The sequence below is a fragment of the Parasteatoda tepidariorum genome, chromosome 6, assembly GCF_043381705.1.
Source record: "Parasteatoda tepidariorum isolate YZ-2023 chromosome 6, CAS_Ptep_4.0, whole genome shotgun sequence".
NCBI classification, from domain to species: domain Eukaryota; kingdom Metazoa; phylum Arthropoda; class Arachnida; order Araneae; family Theridiidae; genus Parasteatoda; species Parasteatoda tepidariorum.
Window position 1 is genome coordinate 90,858,952 of NC_092209.1, and position 15,440 is coordinate 90,874,391.

Genomic DNA, 15,440 nt, shown 5'->3' on the forward strand with positions numbered 1-15,440 from the left:
TGCGCAAACACAAACGCGCATGTCCAAAATTATTTTAATTTCTATTTTAATTCCCAATAAACGCGATACCAAAGATTGTATAAGTTCTTTGGCGGTACCTTTCCAAATTCTTGCAACCAAGACCCAAGATTCTAGCCCAATTACCCGGATGTTCTTATGTCTTTGTTGCCATTCTGTAGTAGAAACTAAGGTTAAAAATTAGTTTCAAATTCCTGTAATGAGAGAGACCCACGAGATGTGCGCTTTCAAATCAGCAAGTGCAGTGGGAATGACATGTTATCACGTGATAGGGGTTTACCCACAACTCCCCCCCCTCCCGCGTAGACAGCAGTGTTCTGCCTATTTATATTTGTGAGTTTTGCTTTTGATAAACTAAATCCAGCAAATCTATAAAACTTCTCTCTCTTGAAGAAGTATAAGAGCAAAACCAGAATTTAGAACTATACATATTCATACTAGGATCAAAACTGACCAGATTTATCTATTTTTATCTTTCAATTGTTTTAATATCTCAATTAACTTGAATAGATATTGTTTCAACTTTCAACCGGTTTTTCACAAGAGTCATTCAAAAACTTGTTTCGACCTACTCATCATTGTTATACATTCTGCGCTCATATTTACATGATAATTATTTTAGTATTTAATAGAGTTCCCGATTATTCCGGGATTAGTTATGACAACAAGTGAACTATATTCAAAGGTATTATTTTTAAAAAAAATTGTTATCAGTAATTTATATCTACTTGAGTCTGCTATTACTTATTTCTTGTTTAATGCATTGCTTTGATTCGGAATATTTCAGCATGTGATCGACTTTCTTCACGTGATGGTGTTTCTGAATATTTTTTTTTTCTTTCTGTATTATATAACAGAGATACGATGTGACCATTGTTTTGTAAACAGATATGTGTTTAGATACTTTTTAGTACACCTAAGCATTTTCAATCTATGAATTACAGACCTAACGTTTTTTAATATTCTTTATTAAAATAAGTTTTTATGTAGCTTTTGTACAATTTTTGTGTGAGCTACTAAAGATTTTTACTGGAAATGAATACAGTATGAAATTTTTTGTTTCTAAAGATGTGTATGCTTTTCTTGTGTACTTCAGTGTTAGTTATGAGCTTTATATATATATAGTATAATAAATAAATACAAAAAAAACACAAAGAAAATTAAGAAAAACTTATATTTGAACTTATATATATATACTCTTAAAAATGTCTTAAATAAAGATTGTTATGATCTATCTGTTTTTCTTGGCGTTGCAAAAATAAACAGTAAATGAATTTAATAATTTTTCAATATCTTTTCTGGATCACTGTATATCTATAATTGCAAGTTTTGCAATTATAGATATACAGTGAGTACAGTATAGATGTTTACAGTTATTTACAGTATTATTTGACTCTACAGTATTTATTTTTATTAACAGTTATTTTAATGTATTATTTGACTCTAAGAACCAACTGTGTGCCCTCTAAAGAACTTTTTCATAAATTATTATGAAGTCGTGTTAGTCTTAATGGCACAATCTTCTTCTGTTTTAATTGAACCAGATATAGTCTAAATGAGAGAAATGATTTCTTAAATTTTAGTTTTGTTGTGGCTAAATAAGGCATGGAAAGATTTTAATGTCATAATTTGCGATTGAATGATCGCAAGGTCTTCTGGACAGGCGAGTGACTAAAAAAACATTACAGAAGGAGACCATCTTGTTGATCATAGCCAACACCAGGCAGGGCCGTCTTAATAGCATGCTGGGCCCCCGGTCACAAAAATATTTTAGACCCCTATAACATAATGTTTTAAAGTGAATTAAAAATCTTCACATACATAAAATAAATCATTTTTAAGATATGATGCAATAATTTCAACAAATTTAAACTATTTATGATTACCCTAAAAACTCAAATAAAACATTTTTAAACTATGTATAATTTTTTGAAAAAAAATTTGTATGCTAACCAGTTGTAATCCTCAAATAATAAAATAATTTTCAAAATTATGGAAGTTAATTAAATTAAATAGACATAAAGGTATAACAAATTAAAATAAATTCAAAAGATATGAATCATTTTGTCAAACTAAACAGTTATTAAAACATCTTTCAATGCCCAAGTGCCTAAAATTTTCATTGGAATGTTGAAAAATAGATTTTGGTTGCCTTTTTGATTTTTCTTGTTGATAAACTGTTCAAACCAAAAATAACAGGCAATTGAGATTCTATGTGCTCAAGGTTATGATTGGCATGTGTTAGTTAACTTGTGCAGGAATCTCTTGTTAAATACCAGGATTTTTTTTTTTATCCACTTCAAATGATGACTTTTCATAAACACCTACCTCAACAATAAAATAATACTTTTAATCTAAAAGTTAAATTACTTCATGTTCCTTTTTTATCTACTAGATATGTAATTTTTTATTATTTTTTTGGAGTATTCTACATTTATGAATTAATCAAATGTTATAGTTTGGATTTTCTGAAGCTGTATGACTTAAAAAAAAATTGAAAATAAATAAAAATTATGCTAACAAAGATATTTTATTTAAATAGGTAATGTGTAAACTTAAAAAGTCATTGCCTATATTTTGTTAATTTCGTTTATTTAGGCTATTAATGAATATTCAACTGGTTAACCTCATTTTAGTTTCAGTATTAAAAGTTCATTACTAAATAGTATTTGAGTAGTTATTCAAATCTTTATGTGATTCTAATAATAATTGATTCAATATTAAACTAGCATCATGAAATATTATTTAATGTCGGGTAAAATAAATATTTAAAATTAAAAAAGGAAGAGAGTTATATATGAAGAATCAAATATAAGAAAAAAGATTTCTGTATTGGTGACCAACCTAAAATATAAACTCGTAGCCCCTCCTAGCAAAATGCAACATTTTTTTTTAAATGTTTTTTAAGCTAAAACCCTATTGGCCTCTGGTGCAAATATTTGGCACAAACATGCATCGATACAGAAATATCTTCACTATAATATTTTATTTAATAAAATAATCAAAATAACGTAATTTGACGCGTACGTGTATGTTGAGTAATTGTTCGTTTTACATTTAGAAATTCATGTTCAAAGAGCATTTTGAACTAAAATGATTAAATATATAACGGAACATATGAAAATAAGCTGAAATTATTGAGACACTCAAAACGTGTGGGCCATATTATTTTTCAATTTTTGATTATCGGAAGAACATGTATAATAACGTGTTAATATATATAAATCATTTTGTAGCAAATGAATTACTGCAAAGACTATGATTAAGAGTGCCACCTGTGTCCCGTATCTGGAATTAAAATCTTAATGCATCTAGCCTTAGTGAAAAATTGTTAATATTTGTATTCGTATACTTTTTATTTATTTATTTATTTTTTTTTTGCAAAAAAAAAATAACTATATGGAAAAAATTTTTAAAGAAAATAATTATTATTAGATAACGAAGGTCCACATCCTCGCATCATCGAAACTAAAAATTATAGAATTGAAATAAGTTTTGTTTTTTAAGAAAATTTCTGCTTCTGAATGAGTTGACAAAGATGATTGGAAAATGGAAAGAAGAGCCTCTCTGGAAATAAAAGAATGATTCACAGTTCTTTTTTGTTAGTAAATGTGAAAATATTATTAAGCTTGTTTTAAACTTTTTAAAATTATTTTTTAATTCAAAGAAAATTATTTTTTATTTTATTATACACACTATCATACAACAAATTTTCTTGAATCATAAATTTTTTAAAATAAATAGAGTCAATCAATTTATGGTTTAAACTATTTTATTCAATCCATATGTCTATATTATGTTTAAAAAGTACGAAATTGAGTTAAATCCTTCCTCTATATTCTTTATAGACTAATTTTAAGTTATTCCACACTATTTGTAACTAATATTAAAATGAATGCGTTTATAGCTATTTTAAAAAAAAAAAAAAGACTATGGGCTGAATTAAGAACTTTTTGTTTGAATTGTGTAGCTAAAACCATAAAGAATGCACTAAATAAATAGTTTTTTAGACATTTATGTGTGATATGATGCATGGATGCTATGGAAGAATGTAATATTTTGAAATCTGTTTAAATGCTTATTTGTTTTAAAGGGTGCTCGCATCTGGATACCTGATCCTGAACATGTATGGGTTGGTGCACAAGTTGAAAAATTTGAAAAAGAGGAACTAAGCGTTGAGCTAGAAGATGGGCGGGTAAGACTGCTTTTTTTATATCTGCTTTTCATTTTTTTAAAATAATGTAATAACACATAATAATTGTTTGTTCAATATGTACTGTTCTAAGATTAAATTCTTTATTTTAGTTCTAATTCAAGAGTTAATTTAGAAAAAAAATTGGGTTTGTTTACAGACTTTTCATAAAGTTTCTTTTTCCAAAAACGGACCCTTCACAATATTCTAAACTACTTAAACAGACATTAAATTAATTGCACCATATTTAAATGCTTTTCTTTTAAATCTGCAAATTTAAAAAGTAAGTAATGCAAATATCTTTTGTAAAACAAATTATTACCATACTTTGCTTTGTTCACTATAGTTGATTTGATAAAATTTATTCTAGTCATTTTGACAAAAGCTATTAAACATTTAGTAAGTTTTATGTTATAAATTTAAAAAAAAATTATTTAAATAATTTTTATGATGTTTAAAAACATTTTATTGAAGAAAATTAATTTCTTTCCTGAAATATTTTTTCACGGACTATCATTTGATAGACAATTTCTACTTTAAATATTGTTACCTATAATATGTATATGATAATTATTGATTTATTAGTGATGCATGATAGGTAAAACATTTTTATTAACATATAATCTATGGTCACTCATAAAAAGATGTTTTTCATGGATATGTTTCAAAAATAAGATCCTTCTAAACTTGTCCAAAAAGTGATTATAATTGTTTGAGCTACTTTTCTTTTTTAAATAATCTTATTAAAGCTTAAATCATTCAAAAATTGAATCCTTTAAAGTTCTTTATTGCGAATAAAGTAATTTTTTTAAACCTTCAGGTTTATATTAAAAAAGCTATTTATTTTTTTCTTCTCTAAAAACCTTGACTGATATTCTTATTATGGCATTACCATTACTAATTTTTATCTTAAAAAATCTTTTGATACTGCAATTATAAAATCTTATGTAAATTTTCTCTCTCTTTATTTTAGAAGCAGACAATTAAAATCAAATCAGAGGATCAGTTACCTCCTTTAAGAAATCCTGATATATTAATTGGTGAAAATGATCTTACATCCTTATCATACTTGCATGAACCTGGAGGTAATGATTTATATTTTATTACTAATGATTTTCTGAACTTTATTGTAACTCTTTGAATGCAGATTTGTTCTGTGAGGATGTGGGGTGCTACCAGCCTAAATGAGCAAGGCATTTTTACACATTCAACATTAAGAAACGTGTTGCTTTGAAAACAAGCAAATAAGAAAAACCATATTATATAAATTCAAAGTAATTGATATTTTATTGTTTTGAAGAACACTGTTTTACTCAGAAATGAGAATCCTTTTTATGATTTTTACCAGCCTTCCAAATTTTGTATTATTTTTGTCCATTTTTTACAATTATATTATTAAAAAAATTGGATAGCATAGAAACAAAGGCAACATTTCATTACAGCATGAAAATAAACACGTATTTACACGTACACGTGAAAATAAACACATAAAAAAAAGGAAAGTGTAAAAACAATGTGGAAATCTGAAGCAATAACTGTTAAAAGTGCCTTTCACAAAACCACCTGAGGCCCTATTACCAGCTTCATGAAATCTCCTTTCGATCGAAATGAAGCTCTCGTGACATTCTAAATCCATAAATGTCAATTAGACCGTATTACGGACTCTTGATTCCGCTCGGAACTAAATTCCGGTGCAAAATAATTATGAATCCGAAATTTTCACGTACAAAGCAATGTTACCATTTAAAAATCAAGGTTTTTAAAAACCATGGGAAAATCTGTGTCACTAATAACTTATGAAAATGCAATTGATTATACCACTCTAGTTTTGGGGTGAATCGATAATAATTGAGAGCGTTAAAAAGTGATTCTTCAAATGTGCGATTCAAATTTCATGGATCAAAATAATATTGTATTAAAACATTGAGATTTTAAAAACCATGTGAAAATTGGTATTTACGACTGCCGATAAAACCATTGACGAATCGTTGGGGAATCGTCGGTAATCAACTGGACCCAGAACTGATTTCTCAGTAGATGGTGTATTAAAATATCGAGATAAATTCTGTAGATATAGCTGCCAAAATTACAAACCGCGTGCAATCTTCTCACCAAGTGTGCCATACTAAGTGATTACTCAATTGCATGATTCAAAATTCGCTGTACGATAGTCATATTAAATCATTTATATTTTGAAAACTGTGTGGAAATGTGTAGCAATAACTTCCAAAAATGCTATGGTCATGAAGAAAAAAAAGTGGTGAAATGTTGAATTTATCAAGAAATTAATGGGAATTGATTTAGCTCAGTACCATGCATTTTGTAAAGTATTACCAATATATAAAATTTATTTCAAAACAGTTGAATTTCTTAATAAATTAATTTTTGTTCTTTGCATCGTTAATTCTCAAAGGAGTGTATAACGCAAAATTCGTAAATTCTTATTCCCAATTATTTTTTAGCTTTTTTTAAAAATTGTGTGTTCTTACACCTGTTTAGACTATGTTTGAGATTAATAATATTTGGAGAAAAAAAAAGATCTGTTATTTATTCTGTACTTAAGTATGCTAGGCCATTTTAGGAAAAGATATTAGGCATTATTAGCTGTGTCTGGTAACAAATTAGATTTTGATGTTGTCTAGAACGGTATGGTGCCTTTGAAATTATTTTACACAATACAACAGTATTTTTTTCGAATACTTTTTATTAGTTGAAATGTTTTTATTGATTTTTGTTTTTATACTAAAGTAAAGATGCATAGATAATTATTCAGAACATTTTCAATAGTATAGGTTTTAAATTTTTCTGGGATTTTTTTAAGCTGGGTTGAAAGACACTAATAAATTTTAAGCATGACGAATTAGGATTTATACTCAAAACAACTATCTCATTTGAATACTGCTTTGTCTAGAGGTAAGCAAAAATAAGGACAAAACTTCAAACTTTGTTTATATGGGAGGTTATCAATGCAGAAGAAGCAACATTGCTTTTGTAACAACAGTTCCTTCTAATATAATGAGACATCCTGATACATAAGAGTTAATATACTGATCTAGTTCATCTTTGGTTTAATATATTGATGTTTTATTGAAACTGTTATTAATTTATATAATAATTAATATGTTATTTAAGTTTATGTTTAACATAGTGTTCATAGTTTACAATGTTTGTAGAATACCATATTTTACATCATTTTTATAAATTCTTGCATTAAATAAAATAATTGTTAGGGTGATTACCATTAAATGCTGGGAACAAGGTGAAGAAATCTTCCTGTGTCTGTTGAAGTTAGTGAATGCCTTTACAGTTAACAACTATTAATCACCTGAATTTTATTAAGATGGGTCACAAAATTTTGATATCACCTGCAAGCTAAACGAAAACCATCTTGTTGTCCATCTTGTACTGAAATTTGGCAGACAGTGTTATTAAAGAGATCTTCTAAAATACCTCTCTCATTAGAACAACCACACAAAAAATTTTATACTATGGTATTTCAAATAGTAAACAATTTTATTTTTAGAAAGATGGCTTACAGTTTGCTGCAAAATTTTATATAAAATGGCCTCAAAATAAAATTAGTTCAACTCGCTAAAATCTTCCAATATTAAATTGAAATTGGGAAAGAAATATGCCATTAGTAGAACTAGACGATGTAAGAAATTTTATATTTTGATATATCGTCTGTTAGACATCGCAATATTGTGATATATATCGTGTTATAACATTTGTTTGAAAATTGTTCCCTTTGATTCAAAAATTTTAACTGAATTAAAAATAAAAATAAATCTATAACAAGCAAAAATTTTAATTCTGAAAAAAAATGCTTCTATAATATCAATAGCATTGCTTTATTTTTTCATTTAAAATAATAATAATGGATTGACTTCAGACTGATGTCTAAAAGCAAAAACAAGTACAAGCTCTGTTTTAATTTATTTTTTTAAAATTAAAAACAACATAAAACTTAATGTATTAAAAGTAATAAAATTCTAACAAAATATTTTACTTACGTGTATTAAAATAAAATAAAAAACAAATATGGGAAAAAAACAATTAAAAGATTTAAACAAAGTTTTAAATCATTAACTACTTTTAAAACTTCAAAACATCGCTAAACTTTTTATTTAATTAAAAAAATGTAGTCGTTTTGCTTAATAGCGAAATTCTAAAATAAATATTTAAAAAAATAATGCAAATTTAGTTTTATGCATTATTTAGCTTAAAATAATGTTTTTGGTTCATGCATGTTATTAATGAAATAAATAATTGATTTTTAGTTCTCTACAATCTACAAGTGAGGTTCTGCAACCAAAATGCAATTTATACATATTGTGGTGAGTTTATTTATTTATTTTTAAATTATTTATGTCAGCTTGTTTAACTAAAATAGATCAGTCAGTGATCAATATAAAGATCTTAGGGCATGAAAAGACATTCTAATGCTATTGTGAGTACACAAGGAAAGAAATATTTTCTCCTTCATAAATAAATTTTAGACTCATTTTAAAAAAGTAATGCTTTATTTAAAATAAATAAGAATGAAGTAATAGATTAATGATAATTACTACAACTTTTTTTAAGGTCAATACAAGTGTAAAAATATTCTTTAAAATAATATTTTATTGGTTAAAAATAATACTCTGGTCCGGATCAGCACTTTTTTCGATAAATGCATTAAAATAGCTCATGTTTTGAAACCTGAAAGTAAACAGCACAAGGGAAGTATTCAGGGCTCTGTCTGGCAGTACTGAGGGAAATTTTATTAAAAAATCAACTCAAAAATTTGGATTTATCGTTTCTTACGGGATACAAAAAAATTTTTTTAAAGAAAAGTATTTTGTAAAACTACTGTTTTTCCTAGAGTTGAATTTGTGAAGGTACCGCTAAATGGTAGTAAATTTGGCTTGGAGCGGCCCCTGGTATTTGACAATAAAGAATGGTTAAAATTTTCAAAGAAAGGTATGATCCATAAATTTATTGTTCCTTTATAGAATTTTTTTTGTTGTTGCAAAAACCACAAATGTATCATTTTTAACATATGAATGCAGATACACTTTTGGTTATGAATGTGAAATAATCTGTATTAATTTTTTAAAATTATATCTACTACCTAGAATCTCTTGGGGTCAATCGTTTATTTAAAGGGGATTTTAAGTTTAACATCCAAATAATTAATGGTTTTTAGTTAGTGAAACACAAGTGCTGCGAATTTATTTAAAATTTTGCCATATTAAATATGAAAAGATTATATTCAGTGCAGGTGTCCTGATGGATGTTGAAATTGCAAGATAAACATCATATTATAATGGAAGGCTCTTTGAGACTGTGTATACATTTAACAAGAATTTATATGATTTTTTTTGTGTGTTTATTTACTAATACTTGTCTTACTAAATGTTATCCAGGTTGGGGGTTAAAACTTAACTATAAAAATTATGCGATCACATCTTTTTGTTCTGAAAACTAGTTTTATTGCTTACCCGTTTTCGAATTTATGGGTGGTTTCACTGGAGAAAACCACCAAATTAAAAATCATTAGAATGTAATGCAGAACATAAAATGTATTACACAGTATACAAAATTATAGTCTTAAATTAAGTATGTTTTAAATGTTTTACTTGTTGTTTAATTTTGATTTTTAATTAATTTTTTTAATTAAGATCAATTTAGTGTTTTATTCCATTGTTAACTCAATTAGTTATAATGAATTATTATTCAAATTAAATAATAAGTAATGAATGTTACACGATCATTAAGTCTGAAAATTATTTTAAGTGATATATTTAATGTTCAATACCAAGTAGTGTTCCTTAGAATCTTTTTTTTTTTTTTTTTTTTAATATTATTTCTTACGCTGCCTGTAATAAAATTCTATTTTGGTTCAGGAAAAAAAATTTCTTCTTGAAGGTACCAATTTTAGTTTAGTTTTATTTGTAAATTAGTTAGTGATATGTAATTCATTTCTTACTGCTGTGGCGATACTACAAAAATTCAATAAAACACTTTTCTTTAGGCATGTATCCTAGGAATTTTCTTGCTTGCTTAGAAAATCAGGGGTTTGTCTAGGTTTTTTTAAGAGGTACCTATTTTGTGAAAATGTAGACATAATTTGTAAAAATTATATTAAAAAATCAATGCAAAAATAGGGTAAAGTAAGAAAATATTTTCAAAAATTTTCACTACAAATAAAAGTCATTTTTGACTGGTAAATTTATATATATTTTTCCCCTTAAATTCAAAAAAAATTTTGCTACTGTAAAATTTTGAGCTAAAAATTGTTTCCAAATTTCAAAATCCATAGTGAAATTTCAACTTTAATGAAACATACATTTAACAGTACTAGTACTGAAAGTTATTTTAATTATAAGAACATTTTCAACTGTGGGTCATATAGAAAACAGTTTCACAGAGAAAAAAATGGTTCATAAAAAAATAAAGGTCCGTTAGAATAAATTTACAATAGTGTTTAAGATAATGCTCGAATTTCGACTTCCTGTAAACTTTATAGAGGGACAGCCTCGCCATTTCATTTTAAAAAATGCGGCAAAAAAAAAACTCGCTTTGATATGGTGTAAGTGACCGGCTAGAGTTACCACCAAACACATGTTACCTTTTTGTAAAAGAAATCTGGCAGAAAAGCTCCTATTTTCCATAGATTGCAACAAGAATGGGGTTTGCATGAGAACTTGCTTTTTTATTTGTAAAGCTACCGTTTTTTCTAAAGTGGAATTTGTGAAGGTACCACTAAACGGTAGTAAATTTAACCTGGATAGACCCCTGAAAATTAACTTATTTTATACTAGTCATTGTGATCCTTCTTATCCTGGTGCACGTCTGAACGCAATCATTAACCATTTTGTTTTGCAATTTTTTTATGTCCACGTGTTCAGTGTTTGAAGTAAAATTTGTACAAATAACATTTTAGTTATAGAAAAGAAAATTTTAAATGTTAAAAAGATGAAGAATTACAATATTAAAAATCCAGTTGTGGTAAAAAGAAAAGAGCAAGCAGTGTATAGGATTACACGCATAGGCTTCATTTTCGAAACACAAAAATTAATTTCAGTGGATGACGCACTTATCATGAGCATTGAGAATTTGATTGTATTTATACTCAACTTTATTTTAATTGGACGTCATTAAGTACTATTCTTTTCTTTCAAAAAAGGTATTGTGTTGGTGGCGATCAATCCTTATGAGACCCTCCCTATTTATGGCACTGACACTATCATGGCATACAGGGGTCAGTCTATGGGTGACCTTGACCCTCACATATTTGCAGTCTCTGAAGAAGCTTATACACAAATGGAAAGGTATAGCTTTATTTATTATTCATTTCTTAAAGCAACTGAAAATATTTTTTAACATTTTGTTTTAGATCCTATTGTATGCAGAATGTTATGAGATACTCTGTAGTAAATGATATGTGAAAAGCTTTTGAGATTTAATGAAATATTTTATAATTTTTGTATTTATAGATTGGAAAACGAGATATTACACACTTTTTTCTTTAAATGTTGAATTGATGGAAATAGATTTCAAATTGACAAAATTATAGTTTAGAAATTATTAAGGTCAAAAGAGTACTAAGTTACAAATTTGTCAGTGTTATTTAAGAATGCAATTTTTTTTTTATTGAATTCAAACATAAGTTGATGGAAATAATAGTTTTGACGTTCGAAAGATATTTTCCTTAACCTTCATTAATATAAAACCCTCGTTACTTTTAAGCAATTTGTTCTTTGAGATTAGTTTTTATGTTATTGATTCAGCATAAAACAATGCTTAGAATTCAATACTTTGCCTCTCTGTCAGAGGCCATAAATAAGTGCCTGCACACAACTGAATTTTTTATACATGAAAGCCATTATAACTTTTATACTGTTAGTGATATCGATTTTGTTTTGCTTTTATTCTGTTCCATGAAAAAAAAAAGAAAAAAAAAGGAGGAAACAATTCCTCTGCTATTTCTTTTAAAATTAACAAGCAAATTTATTTACTTTATTGTTTGTTATTTGTTTGATTTGTGATAAGTAAATATGTATTAGTGCAGCATAAGAATCCACAATTGTTTGCTTTGTCTTTAAAATTAGAAAATTTGACCCGCAATTTTATTTTGATGTTTAAACTTATATATTACACCGTTAACTTTAAGAAAACTGCTCTTGTAAAGAAATGTGTTGAAAAAATTTACTTTTGTTAAAATTAATTTTTTAATTTTTGCTCAATTCATAAGACATTAGTATAGTATAATTTTTTTTAATCAGAAAATGCCTTATTTTGTTAAACAACAAATATAAAAAATGAAATTGTAAAAAGTTTCCAAAGCCATGCTATTTCATATACCTTGAATAGTCTTTTTTTAGCAAATTATCTAATAATTTGTGAAATTAAACTCTGCCAAAGTACATCTAAAATATACCCTAAAATATATCTACAATAAATTTTTGGCACCGAAATAAAAGATATATTTTCAAACAATTTTGAGAAGGACCGAAACACTTGTTTGAAGTTACTGTCCCTGTATCTATTTAACTTTAATTCTGGATGTGCTAAGGGACATTCCCTTTTCTCATTCATCTTTTTAAATTTCAATTGTAAACTGAATTTTTTTGACATCCTTAAAAAGTTTTTTTTAAGGCTAGTAATAAAAAAATTGTCTTGCATTAATTTTTTTAGAAAGTTGTGACTTATTACTAGGTTTTCAATCTAAGAGCCTATGCTATCTTACATAAAAATTATTTTAATATCGCATGAGGTAACTTAATATACTGTGTTACAAAACGAATAATCCTAAGAAACTAATGCAAAAAGATAAAAACTTCACTGACATCAAAAAATATGAAGATTACATTAAAAGCAAACTTGTTTTGAGCATTCAAAAATTGACACCACAAGTCTTTCAATCCTGTTAATACTTGAGCTTTAGTGCTTATTTTTGAGCGCTTGAAGCATGTTGACATTTATTTTCATCTTCATATTTAAAAAGCCAATGAAGTTTTTATCATTAATGTTACATTTAAGTCTTGATCAAATTTTTGATATTTTGTAAAGAATTTTACGCTCGTAGAAGTAAATATTTATATTTTAACTGGGTTCAAGTAGTCCTTAAAAAAGTAAAAGAATCTTAGTATCAATATTATAATTATGAAGTTATCTTCTTTAAAATTTTGAAACTAAATATTAGGAGTAAATGAAATTGAACATTGTGATAAATATAAACGTAAAAAAATGCAGTTTATATTCTTAGTTTTGCTACCTCTATTTCAGTATTTTAAGGACCTTATAAACTAAGGAGAGCAAGGGTGCCACTCTTCAGTCTTGAAAGAAAATCAGTAGTTTCATAAATTAATGTCTCTTTTCAGTTTGTTTTAAATATTAAAATTTATGTATTTCCTTAAAATTTTAGCACATTTTTTCTGTTAAATAAAAATTACATTTTAATGTAAACATTGGTAATTTTTATAATTATTGTGAAATGGTCAGGTAACGATAAAGCTCAATAATGAAAGAATAAGATTGAACTTCAGCGCTTGTTTGCTTAAACAAAATTTGTACTATTGTTGTATCTAAATTTTCTTGTTTTTATTTTTTCCAAGTGTTTTTGACAGCTGGCCAAAGTTAAATTGTGGTTATTATTTTTTTAAAAAAAAAATTATAGAGATAGGACAAAAAGTAAATAATGATGAAGTGAAAAAATAGTCGAGATATGTATAGATGTACAAGGTTATCTGTTATTTTTATCTTGTTTGCTGTAAAAAAAATAAATTAATAAAATGAAGGGGAAAAAAACTCTATAATTGATTTAATCCTTATCATAGATAAGTACATTCTGGAGTCAATGAGCTATAAATGTCAGAAAATTCTAGTAAACAATTCTAGATTGTGTTAATTTATCAAAAAAATAAGTTTTGAAATATTTTTAGAGTGGCATCCATGGGAGAGTATGTAGTGATGGTGAGAATCATAAAAGAAGTTTGTAAATTAAAAAAACAAAACAAATTATAGTAGCAATATTTGGTGATAAACGTAGCTAATCATTTAATGAAGAACATGTTAAGCAACATTTTATGGTAATTTTGCACAATTATGTTTCAGAATGTATCGAAACATCAAGATGCTATTCGCTAATCATTTCTTTTCAAAAAGAAAAAAAGCTATGTAACTTAAATATTTGGCTGAATGAAACAATTTCTTAAACAATGAATACTACACTATACAACATGGTATTCTTAAACTTACATATTTCAATGCTTTTAAAATGTCACTCAGCATTCACCAATTTTATCAGTTATAGAAAAAAGAAATACTGTTAAATTATATAAAAACCTTGTGAATATGCATGTAAATTGTAATTTGTATGTAAATTGTAAATTTGATTTTAGTGTGAACTCTCCATATAAATGAAGTTATCGTAAAATGTTAGATAAAAAGTTCATGTACTCAATTTCTTGGAAAATCATAAATAATTTATAAGTCGATCCAAGTTTTCCTTTATAGAGATTAAAAAGAAAACGCTTTTGGGTCAGAAATGAGCTTAAAATTTTTTTTATTTGCTTAGAAGAGATATTATTTTTCTATCAATAAATAAATCTCTCCGAGCAAAAACTTTAATTCTTTTTTATTATCAGTTGCTTGGCTATAGAGTAAGCTTAGCTCTTTTGAATTTCTATATAATTATCTTGAATTAGCTGCAGAGGTATTGCTGCTTGACTGTTTTTTGGGAGTATCGCTAAATAGATATAGCTCCTAGTCTCTTGCCCCCCTATTTTAAGGATTCCAAATATGTGAGAAAACATATGTTTATTTAGAGAAAGTATGTTTTTGTAGTTTAGTAATTAATAGTTAGCACTAATTAATTTGCATATTTGAATTCATCCCAGGAACCATTGAGATTGACACTTAGTACATGAAAATCCAATCATTAGAACAAAAAGGGTGATGTCTTTTTCATTTTATACTCTGTGTATATTTATGTATCTGACATAATTACCTAGATAAGTGTGGTATTGTTTCCTGTGTTTGTTTTTACACTGAAATCAATACATTGATGCACCCATCAATGCACCTGATTAATAAAATTACTAGATTTTAAAACTATGAGGGTTTTATGTTGTGGGCAAAAGTTTTTCTGTTCATTTAAAAAAATTCTCGAGATATGGCAAAATACGCAAAAAGAAAAATTAACATAACGAGATTCAAACTTTGATGCGCTTTCCTGTCCAAT

The 15,440-nt window shown here is 26.6% G+C and overlaps 1 protein-coding gene across 3 annotated transcripts in view; it reads left to right on the forward strand.

Moving 5' to 3' along the window:
• The first annotated feature begins 315 nt into the window (after nt 1-315).
• The window catches only part of LOC107445441 (dilute class unconventional myosin), a 130,442-nt gene continuing 115,317 nt past the window's right edge, over nt 316-15,440 (forward strand). For 2 of the 3 annotated variants that reach the window (XM_043053814.2, XM_043053816.2), the window contains exons 1-5: nt 316-703; nt 4,112-4,213; nt 5,184-5,295; nt 8,491-8,547; nt 11,382-11,526. In XM_043053814.2, coding sequence (XP_042909748.1) covers nt 677-703; nt 4,112-4,213; nt 5,184-5,295; nt 8,491-8,547; nt 11,382-11,526 — 443 coding nt within the window. In that variant the 5' untranslated portion in view covers nt 316-676. Of the gene's footprint in view, nt 704-866; nt 1,063-4,111; nt 4,214-5,183; nt 5,296-8,490; nt 8,548-11,381; nt 11,527-15,440 lie in introns of those variants that run through there. The other variant, XM_043053815.2, reaches the window with a different exon arrangement.